Here is a 19868-nt window from a genome sequence, read left to right on the forward strand (position 1 = left end):
CTAAATAGTGTCTGGCTCATTATTACATCATAATCTTAACAAAAGTACTTTCATTCAACAAAACAAAGGGGAACTAGGGTTCTATCTACTGCTCCGCTTGTTCCTTCATCCTGGCTAGCTCCTCGGCTTCCAAGGTGTAGAGTTCACCATGTTCATCTATATGATCTGACACATTATACCAGTGTCGCCACCAATATAATATGTCAAGGTCACCAAAAGGTAACACTGTGAGCTACAAAAGCTCAATAGAGTAACCTATACCCACTAACCCCTAACTTACGAACAAACGATCATAAATTCAATGATTTCCACATAGTTCATACATATTCAACAAAACAGTTAATAATGACACATCCATATTCATTATCTAAACTAACGTTGGTGTCCATGATTTTCCGAGTTTCTCCTACGCGACTCATCGTAGACCGTGTCACCATTTTCCACATTTCATAACCATATCAACATTTCCAAAATCGTCATTTTACACACCCAACCTCGGTTCCGCCGCGCTGGTCTCTCGAGTATCCTCACAATGGTTCCGCCGCGCCGGGTTCCCATTGGCACACAAAATTTGCATTGACTCCTCTCCGCGGATAACCAAGCTACTCACCCAACCTTGGTTCCGCCGCGCCGGTCTCCCGAGTATCCTCACAATGATTCCGCCGCGCCGGGTTCCCATTGGCACACCCAAACACACACACCACACAATGGGCTAAAATGTCCGGCCACATTGCGGTTTCCAAAACATTTCTCCTTTCCAAAAAAAACTTTTTCATTAATCACACCCTAGGTGTCATGTTTTTAACTTTCTCGATTTCCGTGTCACATTTTCATGCATAGACTCCGCGGTAGGACTTTTCACGGAAGTAAACATAAATCATTCATTGTAATCTTGAAACTAAACTAGCAAGATCATCCAACTCTATGTTACTAATCATGCTCAAATCACCACTTAAAGCATAACGCCACATGTACGGACGCCTTTGGAGTGAAAATCACTTGTGCTTTACAACAAGACAAATAATACAAGCAATTCATGCATACATGCTCATAACCGTCCTAAAGATCAAAATACGAATACTTCTATCAAACGATAAAGTCGTATTTTTCGAAAGTCGTTTTTTCTTTCTTTGTGGGAAGTTCAAAACAACATATGTTTATTAGAGTAAAAGTCGATTATTCCAACATGCTCATACTTCCATAAGTTGTTAACTATCATGCATTTCAAACCTCATAGGTGATAGATAACCTTATATACTTAAAGATAGGGTATAAGAAATTTATACGTTATACTTTCCAACATACGGTTCTATGCTATACGTTGAGTGAGTGGACAAGGGACTCTACCTTTCTTCTTAGCGGTAGTGAAGACTATAGAAAGTAAGTTGACGATCGGGCAGAGTAACTTCCTACGGTGAACTTCCAGTAGCTTCGAAAGAGAAAGGTTTCTCTCCAAACTTCTTCGTGACTAAAACTACTAAACTTTATGGATCGAAAGAGGGGCTTAGGTTGAGTTTCTTGAAGAACACAAGAAGAACTCAAGAACACTCAAGAACAAGGAAGAACAAAGTAAGAACACAAGGATTTTCTAGAGAGAAGTTGGAGGATTGGAAGGTGTGAGTTGAATGGTGAATGGGGGTGCTATTTATAGCAAACTTTGGCTCCCTCTTGTAGAGACCCATATTTATTTATTAAAGTTAATAAATTATAAGTGCATGTTTATTGAGAAAGAAATACGGAATAATAGTGTTTATGTGATTTAGGGAAAATGATAGAATTGGTTGTGGAAGGGGTGTTGGTGTGTTTTGTATATATATGGGTATATATAGGAGGGTGAGGGAGTAGGAGATCATTTTCCCCTCCCTCTTCTCACCGGCTCTCTCTCTCTCTCTCTTGCTCACTCTCACAACTTCATTCAAAAACCTACCAAAATAACCTCCAATCCTTCATCTCCCCGTGTATACTTGTTAGTTTGAGCTCGGAGGAGTTATATTTCGTTCGAATCAAGGTTTTCAAAAAGCTAGGGCTTGTAATTCCTTGGAAATCGTGCTTCAACTTTAAGGTAGGGATTCTACCTCATTATATGTAAAAGACGTGCTTCTATCCTTGAATCCATGCTTGTAGTTGTTATAGTTGTTGATGGCATTGAAACCCAGAAAATCTGCTGTTAATCTGCTCGAAACGCATCTGTATCGATACGGGCTTTTTGCCGTATCGATAGCAGTTCAAAATCATAGCTTCTCATTCTGTTTGCATTCTGCATCGATACAGCCATTTTGGCCGTATCGATACCAGTTGCTAATGGACAGTTTTCACTGCTTTGTTCCAAACTTCATCGTTTTGACCCCCGATCATTTCTAACTTGTTCCAAGCATCACCAAATCACTCTATAACATTGTTAATCATATTTGTTGAGTTCGTTATGTGTCCTTTGCACCCCTTGCCATTGTTCGATAAATTTTGACATCGATTAATTCATGAACTTTGAATTGAATTGGAATCACACGTAATGAGAATGTGATACGCTCGAACACTTGTTGACACAACGAATACATTCGGGACCTATCGATGGGTAGGTGCCTGGCAGGGGATATCGGGGTCCCATGATTAGCCCGGCAGGAGCTAATGCTCATAATGAACATTCAAGGCCCAGCCTTCTATGTGGGCGCTTGGCAGGGGGTATCGGGGTCCCATAATTAGCCTGGCAGGAGCTTTGGCTCATGACACATAACGCGAAGTGATATTGAACACATGGGAAGTTGAGATGATTGAAGGTTGAAGTGTTTACCAGATTTCGTATCGAGTATGCTGGATTGTTGAACCTTGGTCATTGCCCATTGTTGGGTCTCCATTCCGTTCTTACCTTGTGATTATCCTTGCATCTCTCTCTTACACATAATGTTAGTGTAGAATTTCCTACTGGGCTAGTGTAGCTCAAGCCTATTATCATTTTCAGGTACTAACACAGGGCAATAGCATGCATGGTTGAAATGCTTGGAGGTGGAATTATTTTGAAAGTTAACGATTGAGGAGCTACTTAGGCATCGTTGTAAATCTCTTTTGAAGATGTATTTGTAACTTTATTTGTAAATCTTTTGACTATGGAATATTGTAACCCTTAACTCTTGAATATTCAGCACTTGTGTTAATTTGGCCCTCGGAGCCAAAGATGTAATATTTTGAGAATGCTACATTATTTTGGTTATCGTACGGATTATGGCGAGGCTTTATTTATGGAAATCATTTTATATTTATGTAAAAAAAATCGAGGGTGCGACACCTCTCCTCCCCCCATGGCCGGCCTCCTCCCCCTCTCTTTATCCCATGGATTTTGCTCTATTGACTTGTCATTTCAAGCCTTTAATCAAGATCCTAGCCTTCCCTCACTTGTCTTTTCCACTTTAAGCCATAACCTAGGTTATCATGAAGGGTTTTATGGCTTGTCTTGTCCTAGGATGGGCTAACTTGTAAGAAAGAACAAAATGATAAAGGCTAGGTTGTGTTTAAAGAAGCCTAGGATGGGTTGTCATAAAGCAAATAGGCTTAAGGCTACTAGGTAGCTTGTGTAAGTGAACAAAACACATGCACACACTCCACCTCTCCCTCTCCCTCTCGGCCTCTCTTTCTCTCTCTCGGCCATTCTCTCTCTCTCTCTCTCTCTCTCTCTCTCTCTCTCTCTCTCTCTCTAGTACTATGTACAAACATATATTCATATATATACACACACACACACATCTAAGAAAGTAACCCTAGAATAATTAGGCTTAAGGCTATAACTCTAGGTTTGCATACATGACATGACTAAGGTTGCTTCTTTTGGAAGCTAAATGATGGCCATGACCTGTCTAGTTAAAGATATATATACATTGGCAAGTCACATGTCCATTATCCAAGGGATAAAAATTCTCCTAGCATTTATTAACCAATGGTTAAAGAAGTAATGATGGTAGGCATGACATTGAATGACTAGTCATGGTGAAATGATTACTCTAATGGCCTAATGGTCCAATTAGGGTTAGGAGGGGTTCATAAGGCTCAAAGATGGTCAAAAAGGTTCATCTAGGGTTAGGGAAATGTAACTAGGTGAATTGGAAGTCCGGTTCCTCCAACTAATCGGTTGAAAACTAATTCTACTTGCCATGTGGAACTTTTAATCAAGAAATGAAATTTAAGGGACTTAAATCTAATTACGAAAGATTATAGAAATTAAAAAGAAATATTAAAAGTAATATTGAGTAAAAAAAAGAAATAACAAAATTTTTATTCATTAAAATTCCGAGTCGTTACATGAATACTCATTTCGTTGTCCTCAAAATGCATTAAAATTAATGAGCAAAAGGAAAAAAGGGTGATTTTTTGATGGATTCAAAGTTTTATGGCACTCTCCTTTCTAAGAATTTTCTTAGATGTGTTTTTATGGCAATTTTGAATGGCTTGATAGCTGGATTTAAGTGATCGTCAAATAATTTATAGTGCTATATACTAAGCACAAGTAGTTTACATGTCGTTATCTCCATTTTAAAACAAAATTACAATTAAATAAAAAGTAATGCCACATTCCATGCCTCTTCTAAAATATTAGAATTTAAAAGTCAATCGGTAAAGAAATATATTAGATCAAACCTATCGTACCAAAAATGTCTCATATCAATGTTATTGTCGGTGTAGGCATGCAAATGATTTATTTTAATTTGATTCATCAAGATATATGTACGGATATTAACTTTTTTAGGTTTTGATAAAATTAGAAAAAATTTAAATACGGAGTACGTATTTTAGGGGTTATTATTTGTCAAAGACTTCAATGATTACTTAATTGTGCCTGTTTGTATTCTATATATGGGTAATTTACTCTGGAGTCTTGACCCCCAAAATATACATCTGTCATTTTCTTATAAGAACAGAAAATTAATAGGTTGTAGTTTGCATGTTAGTACATTAAGATTACCAATTAAACATTATAGAAAAATTAGAGAGACACTTCTCGAAGGGTAACAGAAAAGTCTTGAGATGAAAAGTCAAACATTAATTTTGATCTCTGAAAAATGTAAAGCCAATTGGACCCTGCAACGACTATCATAAAAGGAGGCAAATCAAATAAATTAATTATCTAATTTTGGGCGGTTTTAATGCCAAGATAATCTTACCCTTTATTACAGTGTTTTAATTGTTTTTACATATTTTTATTGCAAAAAAACATAGGACGGTTAAAGTGAATAGGAGAAGTATCAGTGGATTAATGAAGTCAGAAAAGCAGACGGAGCAGTTGAGAGGTTGAAGGCGTCATTGGTGGCCAAATGATGACACTGGAACGAAACTAAAGATATAAATCTTTTTTTTTTTTTCGAGAAAAGTAAACGTACTATCATATATTGAAATAAGAACAAATGCCCAACAGAAATACAACTGAACCAACAAAGAAAAACAACAAAAAAATAAACAAAAGCCGCAAAAAAACCAGCAACAATAGTAAAAAATCATCAAGTCCACTCAAGACTGGGTTTTGTGTAGGTAGATCCACTCTAGGCAGAAACACTGGTTCCGTCACAGCCGCCGCTCATGCCGCTGTCCCTATGTCGCTGTTGAACTTGAACGCCGCCTTCTTCTACCAAAATCGATGGAATCTACCACAAATTGGTGGTGGTCAACCCAAAAATGTAGGGAAAGGGAAGATCGAGCATGATCTCAACCGGTCAACCCAAATCCACAACAGGGAACTACAAATCAGTCGAAATGAAGTATATTAAACAGTCCATAATTTATTATTATTATTTTTTGCTTTTTGATAATATTTCTTTACTTCTGACTGTTTAAAAACTCCCCCCCTGAATATTCAGCAACATTTAGAGAGTACTTTTGTCAAAGAATTTGCATGATAAAAGCCAATTGGGGATGGTGCTGTGCAATGGTGTGAGTAGCACCGTGCTGTGCACCTCCGAGCCGTCGGATCGTGCATCCGACGGCTCGGATCTCATCTCGGCAATGAACGGCTCTCGAAAGTTAGTTGCCGAGATGAGATCCGAGCCGTCGGATGCACTATCCGACGGCTCGGAAGTGCGCAATACGGTGCAGTGAACCTCACTGCACAACACCAACTCGAAGTATGATAAAAGCCACGGTGCTCGCATTTTATGGGTTTATTTTTTTTCCTTTTCTTATAATAATAGGCATAGAATGCAAGGAGATAAGCTGGTACTTTTTATTTTTATTATTTCTATTTGCAAAAATGGTGTATGGCTTCGAGCTTTTTGCGAAGAAAATTTCAAATGTTTTGGTTACAAACAGTGCACATTACCTACAAGCTAAATCTTGTAAGATAATTGCGCCAAAGAAAGAATTGGAATTTTATTATTTCTCTTTATTTTCATCCAAAATTCTCATTGCAAATTATTAAAATATTCAGCCAGCAAGGAGAGATGGGCTTTCTCTCTGGTTTGCATATGCCAATACTTTGCAGCATGTGGAAGAAGGAAGTTCACACGTGTTCATATACATAAATAAAAAAAAAAAATATATATATATATATATATATATATATATATATATATATATATATAGAGGAATTTTCAAGTGAGGGATCCCTCATTTTGTTAAAATGAGGGACTTTCATTTCCCGATCAAATTTTGAAAATCCGAACCGTTCAATGTGTGCAGAACGTAATTTTAAGGGTCCCTGCGAGAAATCAGCAAAAAAAAAGACCGGGAAGGGCGTCACCCGAGCAGTTTTTTTTGAACCGTTCAATGAAAACTGCTCGGATGAAGCCCTTCCCGGTCATTTTTTTTGCTGATTTCTCACGGGGACCCTTAAAATCACGTTCTGATCACTTTGAGCGGCTCGGATCATCGAAATTCAATCGGGAAGGAGAGTCCCTCATATATATATATATATATGAGTTAGGTTCCGGTGAGGGATCCCTCATTTTAATAAAATGAGGGACTCTCCTTCCCGATTGAATTTCGATGATCCGAGCCGCTCAAAGTGATCAGAACGTGATTTTAAGAGTCCCCGTGAGAAATCAGCAAAAAAAATGACCGGGAAGGGCTTCATCCGAGCAGTTTTCATTAAACGGTTCAAAAAAAACTGCTCGGATGACGCCCTTCCCGGTCATTTTGTTTGCTGATTTCTCGCGAGGACCCTTAAAATTACGTTCTGCATACATTGAACGGTTCGGATTTTCAAATTTTGATCGGGAAATGAAAGTCCCTCATTTTGTTAAAATGAGGGATCCCTCACTTGAAAATTCCTCTATATATATATATGTATATGTATATCTTTGTATATTTGAGTAATGCTTTGAATATTTGTTTTGTGTCACCATTTTCTATCACTGGAAAAGTGAATCCTAGAAAGCTGTGACAATTCCTCCAAAAACAAGAACAAAAAAGAAAGCTGCGAAAAAAAAAAAAAAACCATATGTAGCGAAATAAATATGTCAACCTTGGGCTGTATTTGGATCAAGAATTCCGAAATCCTTGATCTAAATACATCTCACAACGGGTATATCCTTCAACTTTTTCATTCCATTTTCACTTTTCCCACCCAAAACCGTGATCTAAATACTATGATAGGATTATCATCTAGCAGCCTCTAAAATGCCATGGGGAGTAATGATTCTGCCTTGTAGTGTGGTAAAGGATCAGGTGCATATCTAGAATTATACTGAAAGAAAAAGAATAAAAGAAGAGTTGTTGGGATGATTATGGCATAAAAGATGACTTGGGTTAAAAGCTAAATTCACTGCCAAAAGGGGCCACTAGTGCTTCAACTGAGAGGATTCTAAAACCATTATTATTATTATTATTATTATTATTATTAAAAGCACTACTTTATTTTACTTAGAAAGGATGTAAAAATGAACATAGAAGAGTATTTATCGGGTCTTGAGGCTTTCATTTCGATATACATTTTCCTACGTTAAGTGATCACATCCTCTTTTTTTATAACTGCACTTTTTTTTTTGTCTTCTAGTGATGTGAATTTACGATGTTATTCCAAATGTGAAAGAGTAAACAAATAAAAAGGTTAATTTTGTAAATTTACGACACAAGAGAACAAAAAGGAAGTATGGTTATAAAAAAAAATTTGTGTGAAAATCACTATCCTGTTCCGACACCCTCTCTTTTTTCTCAAACTCCTTGTACAAACTGATGTGAAGTGCAATAATGGATCCATAGAGTTCGAAGTTGCAAAACTTCTGTGATGCTCCCAAGTGGTATGGGAGCATCATACTCCCATTGAATTACAACCATTGGATTGAAAATAGATAAACCTCAACCCTTGGATTGAAACCAAAAACTAAAACATGGGTGGTTTTGTTGAAAATGAGGTGGTTTTGACCAAAAAAACGAAGAATTACTTACCACAGAACAGGCAATTTATACCATTTACTAAGGCAACACTTACCATTGTATAAGGTAACACTTACCACACAAACAGGCAACGCTTACTACAACCGGTTGGTCAGGTAACAAGTTGCCATTAAGTAAAAAAAAAAGGTATCTGATTTTTTGGCGGGAAAATTTGCAGATTTTAGGAATTTAAATATTAGAAGAATTATCTAAAAAATATAAAAAAATTTATTTTAATTGGTTATGAAAATATAAAAATTTGAAAAATATTTTCCATAATTTTCAACTGACATTATAAATGTATTTAATTGATTAATTTTTAAATAATCCTTTATTATAGATATTAGAAGGTATCTGAGTTAAATAACTTAGTTTTAAATATTATGGAAAAAACAAGATATTTATTAATATTTTGATAGCTTACAAATATAGTTAATATATATTATAAAATGACGCCACAAGTTGATTGTTACAACAACATTGTACGATAAATATATTTTTGTTTAATAGTGATTGAATAATTTTGTAGAATTCTCTAGTATTTAATGAAATTAGGCCATTCAAATTCATTAATATAGTTTATAGTGATCAATATGATATATTTCACAAATCTAACAACTAATAGTGTTGATACTAATATATTTGGCAGCAATCAATCAACGAGAATTGATTCATTTGTAATTGATTTATCTGATTATATGTTCAGCCAATTGGCAGATGTGGTAGTTAACAATGATGTTGAATGATAGTGATTAGTGAAAATTAATATAATTGTCTAAAGTAGGTTGACTAATTTGTTTAACTGCTTAACCACAGATTTATCTATTTCAATCCTTCAAGTTACACAATTAGCAAATTTGAAAAATGGTTATTTGATGGTTAACATTGATCACTTAACAAATGAAGGAGTAATAGTCCTTGAGATTAACATTGATCACTTTGCTAATGTAAGAATAACCACTAGTGAACTAGTAAATTGAAATATCTCATTTATTTGATCCTTTTATAAAAGTAATTTTATTAATATGACTGCTTTTATTTAATTTATCATAAAAGTAATACAATATATCCAAATAAAATTTAATGTGGTAGGTAATAAGACATTAATGGGTAATAAGACATTAATGGTGATATACATTAATGTATACCTACCCGTCATTAATGTTATACTTACTATAGAATAAAGATTACTTACCAAAGAATATGGCTAGAGATACCACAAAAACTGAATTTTTACGACGGACTAATATTCATTGATAAAACTTACCATGTGATTGACAATACTTACCATGAAATAAGGGAACAACGACTATATACTTAGACCAGTTTTACCACACAAACTTATTCACGGTTTGTCAATTGCCCTGTTTACCTACCACCAATTATGACATTAATGGTACTAGGTTTCTCCACACCTACCTTAAACCCTGCAAACTTATCCACTCTAACTCCTCTAGCTCCCATTCATCTTTCCTCTTGTCCAAAAAGCTCACATTCATCTCTTCTCTTGTCCAAAAAAATGAAGATTTAAGAAGAACCTCCATAACAAGTTGAAGAAGCTCACCAAGTAAGTTTTCTTGAAGAATAAACTGAAATTAGTTGTGATGATTACCTCATACCAACTTACCAAATGATCATAAGTTGAAAAATCTCGAATAAGAGTTTCACAATAATCTAATGAAGCTATTTTTACGTTTTTTATGGTTATACTTACCATTTACTATGGCTTTTTATACCTCTTTTTATTGTATTTTTACTACGGATGAAAACCATATTTAGAAAATATCAGGAGAATAAGTTCTCTATATTCCTGGTAAGTATATCTAGAATTTAGTAAAAAACCATTTTGTTATGGTAATTATGATCATGGAAATGGTAGGTAATCTCCATAGGTAACAATTTTGCTTGCCATACCGTTGGTAATATAGTATTTGTGGTTAACATATGTATGTTAGTTTTTACCATTGTAGAGAACAAGAAAATGTGGCAATTGTAAAGAATCTGGTCACATAAGAACCAAATGCCCCAAATTAGTGCATGGAGATAATCTAGGAGACATGAATGAGGATGAAGACACATATGAATCAGATGTGAGCGTTATTCACCAACAATCATTTACCGGGCGAGACTCGTCGATATATCATTCATCCTTTATGCACACTGATTACACAATCAATAGTTGTGAATCCAGTGTCAACCCTAATTTGGTCTCTTACTATCTAGTTAGTTGATAGACTATTATTTATTTGTCTATTTACTAATTTGGTAAGCCTCTTACTATCTAGTTAGAACTTATCTGTAGTCATGGTAAGACAGTGAGTACGATTATTGAAATGGTAACAATGCCCAGATTTTAGCAAGCATACCCTATTTATATGGTAAGTATTGCTTTGGCAATGAGAAGAATGCCCAGATTTATGTAAGTTATTGAGATGGTAAGAATCTCCATATTTTAGTTAGGATACTCTGTATAAATGGTAAGTAATGCTATGAAAATGAGAAGTACGCCCAGATTTTTGTAAGTACTGTTATTGATATTGTAAGAATTCTCAGATTTTAGTAAGTACACCCTGTATAAATGGTAAGTAATGCTATGAAAGAGTGATAAAGCGGGAAGGAAAAATATGGTGGGACTTGGGAGCAATAGCAGCATGTAAGGATGCAGTAGCTATACTTAGTACGGGTGACAACACATAGCCCACCTGAAAACCAAAATTACTTTTTTAGAGATGGCATCTAGTTCGGCCTCCATTACTGATTAATGTGACTAGGAAAAACTTTAACTTCAGGCAAGAGCGTACTAGAAAAGATTAAGCAAATAAAATGAAGAGGAAAACTTTGAGCAAGAAACTCAAATCCTGGTCAATTAAACTTGAGAAGGGTCTTTTAAAAGCCCATGACCAATGTACAAGAAGAACAAAGAAATTTACAGAAGTTTCTCAAAAGAAAATAAGTGAACTAAAGCACTCTATTGAAACTTTCAAAACTTTAGTAGAACTCGTTATTGTTACCTGCCAAGTTCTCTTTTCTTCTACAAAGACAACTCGTCTGAATTCCCAGATTTTTGTAAGTACTGTTATTGAAATGGTAAGAATTCCCAGATTTTAGTAAGCACAGCTTGTATAAATGGTAAGTAATGCAATGGAAATGAGAAGAGCGCCCAAATTTTTTTAAGTACTGTTATTGAAATGATAAGAATTCCCAGATTTTAGTAAGCACACCCTGTATAAATGGTAAGTAATGCTATGAAAATGAGAAGCATGCCCAGATTTTTTGTAATTACGGTTATTGAGAGCATAACAATCTATTCATGGCACACCAAACAATCTGGTACAAAAGTGACATGGGTAGCAGACATAACCGAATACATAGCTTAAACCAAACCATAGCAGCCAACAACAGTTCAATAGCAAACAGCAGTCATAATAGAACAGAAGGCAGCCGTAGGAGCAAAGCAGCAAGCAGCACAACACCTGGACAGCAACAGCAGTTCAATAGCAAAACAGCCATCCAACAGATTACCCAACACCTGCAGCAGAAGAAATAGCAGCAGCAACAGAAAACTGTCCAAAATAGATCACCATTACAACGAGCTGTTACCATTACAATAGCAGCAAACAATAGAATGATCTAAATTGAAGGCAGTATTTGCCATATCAAGTTTACAACAAAAGCCACAAAGGCACCTCACATTCATCAAGTTTACAACATGATTGAAATCAAGTTTACAACAAAAGCCACAAAGGCGCCGTGGTATCAAATTATCCTTCTAGTGTTGCGGTATTTTTCTTGAGCCTTTCGGATGACTTCATTCCTGATTACGTTCTCCCCACAAAGGATCAAGTCCAAAATCAAGTTGTTCCTACCCTCTTCAGAAGTGAATCTCAACTACATTTAACAAAATAACCAAATATTAGAAATAATGAGTGGTCCAAACGAATTGTAACTTGTGGCCATTAAAGATACTCAAAGTCTCAAAAAGACATACAAGAAATATATCCATCCATTACAAGGATGCTTTGGAACAGCATTACGGTCTTCTTTTTTATACTTTTAGTATGAATCTAGTTAGTTGGCAGATCTACACACACCAAATGCAGAGAATGGCATTAATTTGCAGACTAAATAAATGATCAGTCGGGGTTGTGTTCGTTTGCAAACCTCTGTATCTGAACATTGACCGGTAGAAGGAAACAAAATGAGCATTCAAAGTGCGAAACGAAAATTCTATGTGTTCTGTGTCATCTGTTTGTACAGTTTAGGAGTTCAGGTACCATTTAAGTGTTAACATACAGTGGCCAGTGTCCGGTAATTTACAAATTATAAGGGACTGATTTTGATATACCGATATTTAAGTTACCTCTCTAAGCAGATGCTATGGGGCTCTATCCGAACTGGTTTTTTTCTTTTTGAACGGCCTATCCGAACTGTTTTTTCTGTGTTTTCAGCACTCAGAGTCATAACCTTTGTGTCTAATGTACTTACTAGTTAGTACTTTTAGTGCTTGCAACCTATTAATCATAAATTTTGGAGGAGAATGAATGTTCAGTTCCGTTCTTGTTTTATTTATTTATTTATTGGCTTATTTGTTTTGTTTGTTAGGATCACACAGACCCGAAGGGAATGAGCAACCAAAAATGCCCTTCAATCATGTACACCGTAACTTAATTCGTTACAGGAATGAGCCAAATGGAAGCCTGTGTTAATGCGACCATGTCAATCAATTCCACATCAGGACCAGCACAGTTGAATACAGACTCACAAGCCCTAAATTCCTTATGGTTGGCGACTGGCCCCAAATTCTAGTTTTCCAAACTAGTGGCCACTCCTGTGCTGTAACCGAATGGATTTCTTGACTCCTATAGCCACAAACCACAAAATGCTAGGGCTCTCTGTGATGTGTATAGGGCTGGGTACGTGCATGTATACGTATAGGGGTGTCTCTGTGTGTGTGTGTGTGTGTGTGTGAGAGAGAGAGAGAGAGAGAGAGAGAGAGAGAGAGAGAGAGATACCTCGCAGAGTTGGGGGAGATCGCAAGAGAGAGAGAGAGGGCTTTCGTCGTTTGCTCAGTGGGCTGTGGAGGTGCAGAGGTTTCCGTCGACTGGAGAGAGAGGCAGGAGGCAACCGACTCCGATTTCGTCGTCTGCATTAGGGAGCCGCGGACTCCCGCGGAGGTGGATGCGCGAGAGGGGCGTCAGGAGCGGAGGGGAGAGAGAGGGCAAAATAATTAGGGATTTCAAAAAAAATTCACGTACATAAAACTGGTGATAGAAGGTAACTGGGAGAAAGAGGGAGAGAAGGACTTCTCTGGCTGGGATTAAAAGTATTTGATCCAACGGTTCAGACAAAATGGGAGTATGGTGCTCCCAAACCGCTTGGGAGCACCACAGCCGGACGCTCGAAGTTGACCAGTGGAATGAAACTACAAGAACTCAACTGTCGCATCAATTTATCACTTAAGTTTTTTTTTTTTTTGATCCGATTTATCACTTAAGTTAGCGAGCAAAGTTTATTTGTAAATCATTTTTTGGTAGCTCAAGTATCCGGACCAGTTTACCTCAAATAATCATTGAGACTAATCCCACCATCCACTTATTTGTACAACATTGCTCGAGTTCACAAATGCAGCACAACCATGTAGTAGTCAGCCACAACACTATTCAAATAGATACTGCTAAGTGCTAACTAGAGAGAGAGAGAGAGAGAAGACATTCACACATATCCTGTCCATATATCTAAGCGATATATGTGAACAGTGACTACTGTCAGACCATCTAGTCTCATTTCATGACTAGAAAATGACAATTCTGATGCTTGGGCTGTTCATCAGCAGGCTAAATCACATGCTATATATAAGATTCATTGAGGTCAAAAGAACTCCACAAAATTAGATTAGTTAAAAGCCTAAAACAGGCAGCACTAAGCCACAAATGACCAAGCAACCAACCTAAAGTAACAGGTCTGCCGTCTAAGCTAGTCTGCAAACATAACAGGCCACTAACATAACTAACAGTCTGTATGACTACCAAATAACCAACCTCCGGTTACATCAACCCAACTTCTTGTTTTTTCAACCCCTTGGGCTTGAGAAGAGAGATAAACAAGCGTACAGATCCAACAAGTTATAGTGCAAAACTACTCTAAATATGTTGCTGTAAGAACATTGACAGCAGTTTCGATAAAGAAACCATCTACGTATTTCCAATTCCATCAACATACTCTCACACTAGATGGGGTAGTTTAGATATGGTGAACACACTTCGATTTCTGGGTTTTTATTAATCTTACAGATAGACATGAACTTGTCCTCGCAGATTATCCATGGCTTTACCACTTCAAATACTAATGCTAGGGATCCATTGACGAGATTAAGGTTCTTTATAGGGACATATGGCTCGTAAACCTTGACGTTACCTATGAGGCTATGATACATTATCTAGTAACTGGGCCCGAATAGGATTTGGAAGAATTATTGGTTGCTCTCTGAAGAGTAAGTTTGATTTACTCCATAATACGACCCAAAGCTAAAAAGAACTGCAAGCTAACACTTCATTTCATTTCAGCATGAACATCTAAAATAAAGCAGTTATCCTCCCAACTCTCATAATTTGGAAGTTCTAGCTTAAGTATAGCACAAAATGCAAACTAACTAAGGCACCAACCTTTCTGCCATTCAAGTTGGGATTTCGACCCCACTCTATTCCATAATCATCTCTCTGGACCAATCCCCACTTTTCCCTCCAGTTTTGCGTACAAGCCTTACATCTGTAATCTGAATATCCTTTGAAGCAGCCTTGCACATATCATATACTGTCAGACCCGCAACAGTCACCGCTGTCATTGCTTCCATTTCCACACCAGTTTTCCCGGTTGAAGCAGCTTCCCCTTCTATATCAAGACTATAATCCATTGAATTCAATTTCAGATCAACACGAACGTGAGTCAAGTTGATGTAGTGGCATAGTGGGATGAGGTTGCTTGTGTGCTTTGCTCCACTTATTCCTGCAATTTTTGCCACACTCAGAACATCCCCCTTTGCCATCTGGTTGGCTGAGATCAAATCAAACACTTTTTGGCCCAGTATAACTTTACAACTGGCAATGGCTACTCTCTTGCTAATTTCTTTTGAAGAGATATCCACCATTTGGACTTCACCAGCGTCGCCGATGTGGGTCAAGCTAAATTCATTATCCGCTACTTTTGGAGATACAGATTGAGAATCTTGAAAATTAAACTGGTCGCTGCTAGAGCTGGCGAGAGTAGTTGAAGGAGGTTCACCAAATACAGATTCCATCTCCTGCATCCAAGGAGGTTGAATGCATCCATAGCTATTGATTGAGGGACAAGAATACAAATAATGTCTAATGCAGGGTGACATGATTAAATTGACCAGAATCTTCTCGACATGAGTCTAGATTTAAATTATGCTGGATTTGGTTTTTCTCTAGTCACCCAGACTGTGAGGAACATGTCACCAATATTAGCAAGATCCCCTTTATTGATCAGAGTTGTTAACAAAGAAAATGAGAGCATTTTTCTTCACAATAATAGAGAGTAAACAAACGAGCCACAACTAGCATGCAAGTGAAGTAAGCAAAGAGACTACAACTGGATTTGACCCTCAACCCTATACTCAAATCAAACGTATCATCAGTTTTTTCCCTTAAATTTGTTTTCTTTTGACAGCTCCCTTTGTACACAAGCCTTACTGTTGCATTGGGCCGTGGACTGTCCACATTATACAAAGCAATGAATGCACCACTAATTTAACAAAAACTTTCCCAGTAACTGGACGTCCAACGATGCAGTGTGCTGTTACCAGTAATAATGCAACAAAAGGAAGCGGACCCTCCAACACTTAGATTTAACTGCCATCCAAGAGCTACTCAAGCTCCACAATCGGTGAAGGATGAGCTAAACAAGCTGCGAATGTCGGTATAACTAAACCTTTTTAGCTACAGCTAAATTTTGGCCATAGCCTCTCTCTCTCTCTCACACACACACACACACACACACACACACACACACACAAAACCGCACGTACATCATGGAACACTTGAAATTTTTTGTGAAGAGAACTGAAGAAATAGCATTTGGAGCATTGGAGCAATATCACTTAAAAGGAACAATTAGACACTGCTCATTGCAACAAATTTAGTTTTAGCCAGACATTTTGTAGGAGAAGCCCACACCCATTGCATCTATTCGGAACCCTATGAGCTATATGAATGTTGAGTTGGAAATTTTTTCTTCTTTTCGCGATATAGGATTTTCTTTCAAAAAGCTCAACATAACAATAATAGTTAACAATATAATCAACCCATAGTATTCATAGAGAAACCATTAGGAAATCATGTTGGGGTGGTCAAAGCACTTGAAACAGCGCTAGGAACGATACATCCCTTCTGCACCGGACTGGTGTTCTTTCCCTATGATACAACTTTCAAGGCTGCGTTCGTGCAACAAAGCAAATCTCACAAACCTATAATTGCCAACACTCTAAATCATTGTAGCCTTGTAACATTTACAACTGTGTCTGTTTCATGCTTTAAGTCTTATCTATCACACAGTCAATCCCAAGCTCGTAGAAATGAGGAGGGTTGTATGCTTATAAACCACAACCAACATGTTAAAAAACCCATGAGATCCTTGTGACATGAAGCATTATAAGATCAACAAGTAGGAAAACGTGAAACTAAAAACTGTATAGAGAAAGAGGATGAGGAGAAGCTCCATCAGTGTCTCCATTCGAATGCATGCATAAACCATTTAAATAGGTCTTAAAAGGAAAAAGGAGAATGGGTGGTGATGGGCCCAGAGTGCCCTCATGATTTGGTTACACAATGCCATTCCCTGGCCCCTGCGACCGCTCTAAAAACAGACTTGCAGGTATGAAGTCGAATGTCATAAAAGACTTACTTGAAACTGTTCCTAACCCCAATTGGTTTTAGGAGAGATGGTGGAAAAGATGTCCGACAAGTGGTATTAAAGCCAGAAAGTCATGAGTTCGAGTTGCGGGAGCGTCATCGTGAGGGAGGGATTGTTGGGCCCATAGTGTCCCCAGATTTGGTTACACAATGCCACTCCCTGCGGCTGCTCTACAAATAGACTTGCAGGTGCGAAGTCGAATGCCATAAAAGACTCAATTGGAATCCTTCCTAACACCAATTGGTTTTAGGAGAGATGGTGGAAAAACAGTCCGACAGGTGGACATTCTGCTAATAATTGATTCATGCGTACTCCTTTCTAAATGCAAGCCTCAATTGCAACTGATGAGAAATAGAATTAGCCCGTGGCTAGCCACTGAATACAATGCAGAGCACTGGATTTCCCTCCAACTACAACAACGTATCTCTAATCATAACAAGTAAATAAGAAATAACACATACTAAAATTATTACATACAAAAAAGATGTTGTATCTATAGCACTGCTCTTGCTACTCAATCAGTGGACATATCTAACAGTGCAAACAACAAATGAAGCATCAACTACATCCCCGTGAACCAAATCCTCTAGTGATGTACTTACAACACCATTGTGTCTTAACTCTTATTCAGCTCTTACTTGCAAAACCCATTACCCATTCGAATAATTTTTGTGCCAAGATGAGGAAAAACAATGTATGTAGGATACCTTATTGAGCTCCGCGATTGCACTAGTAAATTCATGGCTGCTTTTACTGCTTAAGAACCTCCTTGACAGAGGCAATGCCAGGGCCACTTGACGAAGAAACATAACTGGCAGAGCTCAGACTGGGTTGGAAAAAAAAACAAGTCAGACCCACCTAAGTTGATATGAGAAACAATTCGGCAAAGGGTATAATAAGTTCATATGAAAACCAATTTTCGAAGAGGCATATCTACAAACACGTAAGGCTCGTTAGAGAGTTCAACACACAGAGAGAGAGAGAGAGAGAGAGAGAGTGCTAGCAAAGGGAAGTTCGAAAGTACAGGTTGGAATGGAGATTTGAAGCTCAAGGCAGTTGCCAACCTTATTGAAATGGTCTTGCTCAGTTGACCTCCAAAATCCGATTAGTTGTAAACAATATTCATTTGCGGCTCTTTTTCCTTTCTTTTTTTTTTTCCCGTTTCTAAACTCCTACTCCTTTTATGAGATTTCCAACAAATTAGATACATTAGTCTATTCATAAAACAGAAATAGTTAGGACTCCGCATGGTCTAGATTGGATTGAATTCCTATGAATCCAATCCTAATCCGCGAGTCACGATTTTTTGAAAATGAAATCCGTGTCCAGACCAAAAGTCTCGCGTTTCGGTTCCAATCCGAATCTTGAGTCACAGTTCGATCCCAATTTTGTGCACATATTACATCTTTCAAGTACTTCATCAACCAAGTACTACATGATTCTACACTCAAAAAATGTAAAAGATGATTATAATAAGCACTTAGCAAGTATTCCAAATTCTAAAACACATTACATCATATACTAGAGCATAAACTACAGTAAATACATACGCATCCACTATCCAATAACGGAGACTCAATAAGAGTTGCGAGCTTGGCAGCTTGGGAGTCGGAGAGAGAACAACCAAATTTAATGAAAATAAATAAACATACGTATATACTCATGCATATATAAGCTATTGTATGATAGTACAAGTGAATGCCCGTGCCTGAAGGCACGACGCAACACATTTTGAAGACAACTAAAGCTATAGGTCGAACAATGAGCAAAGGGAGGACATGTTGAAAAAAATAGGTAGGAACAAGATAAAATACGATATATATGTGCAGGTCAAATCAAGGTGCAAAAAATATTCAAGCAGGTAAAAAATATCCCAAATCCTTAAATCACCCAACACACGTAATAAAACCGAATATATATTTGTAAAACTTAACCTAACAAATAAAAATTCCTTCCGAAATTTCCAATCTATTAACAAAGCTCTTATCATGACGACCCCATTGTTCATTTGCCGGTCCTCGACATTCCTACATAAATAAGATTAAGAATTATTAAATTCATCACAGAATATGGACTGGTTTATGTACAATCTAGGAATGACAATGAAGAAAAAGGACAACTTATCACTCCTACAATCTTTGTAATCGTTTGTTACTTTTGGAAAGGTGTCAATACTCTTCTGACCAATCAACTTTTAAACCGAAAGTCACCACAGAGGCACCATGGTCAAGACTCCTAGTTGTTGGAGCAGGAATAATGAACACGTATGAGCTCCCATAATATTTAGAAATATAGTCTTTAAGCATTTGCACCCCTTTATCCTAGCAAAACACTAAGCAAATAAATGGACGTGAACGCACAAAAAACTAATGAAAATCCCAGCCACTATTGTTGTTACTACATTAGCTCCGAGAAATTGAACAGAAACCCATTAAACTTTATGAAAATAAAAGGAATTGCAAGTTGCAACAATAATAGGGTGCAATGACCAATTTATAAAGTTGAGTTTAGTTCAAGTAAACATTTTAGTTCCACTATATTGTAGTGGGATTTAGGCAACAAAATCCCCGTGCTTATAGGAATTTTAAATT

General features: G+C 37.1%; 1 protein-coding gene across 8 annotated transcripts; it reads right to left on the bottom strand.

Moving 5' to 3' along the window:
• Nucleotides 1-11913: 11913 nt before the first annotated feature.
• LOC131307058 (cyclic pyranopterin monophosphate synthase, mitochondrial-like) lies at nucleotides 11914-18479 on the bottom strand. 8 transcript variants are annotated; one of them, XM_058333486.1, is made up of 3 exons: nucleotides 17985-18259; nucleotides 15012-15646; nucleotides 11914-12237 (listed from the first exon to the last, which is right to left on the bottom strand). In XM_058333486.1, exons 1-2 carry the CDS (start codon nucleotides 18084-18086, stop codon nucleotides 15047-15049), a joined length of 702 nt encoding a protein of 233 aa, XP_058189469.1. In that variant the 5' UTR covers nucleotides 18087-18259; the 3' UTR covers nucleotides 11914-12237; nucleotides 15012-15046. The 8 variants fall into 8 exon arrangements, with proteins under 8 accessions (XP_058189469.1, XP_058189479.1, XP_058189486.1 ...); XM_058333496.1 differs by lacking the exon at nucleotides 11914-12237 and adding an exon at nucleotides 18342-18479 and having other exon boundaries at nucleotides 14875-15646; nucleotides 17985-18103; XM_058333503.1 differs by lacking the exon at nucleotides 11914-12237 and adding an exon at nucleotides 18342-18479 and having other exon boundaries at nucleotides 14875-15677; nucleotides 17985-18103.
• Between the last annotated feature and the right edge of the window lie 1389 nt (nucleotides 18480-19868).

Source organism: Rhododendron vialii, chromosome 1a (genome assembly GCF_030253575.1).
Source record: "Rhododendron vialii isolate Sample 1 chromosome 1a, ASM3025357v1".
NCBI lineage: Eukaryota > Viridiplantae > Streptophyta > Magnoliopsida > Ericales > Ericaceae > Rhododendron > Rhododendron vialii.

What these genes read in the sequence shown, in the direction of transcription:
- LOC131307058 (XM_058333477.1), bottom strand. Translation starts at nt 15,882, where the DNA reads ATGCTCTCATTTTCTTTGTTAACAACTCTGATCAATAAAGGGGATCTT. An exon ending in ACATGTTCCTCACAGTCTGG is followed by an intron (nt 15,761 to 15,801) that starts GTGACTAGAGAA and finishes ATTTAAATCTAG; the next exon opens with ACTCATGTCGAGAAGATTCT.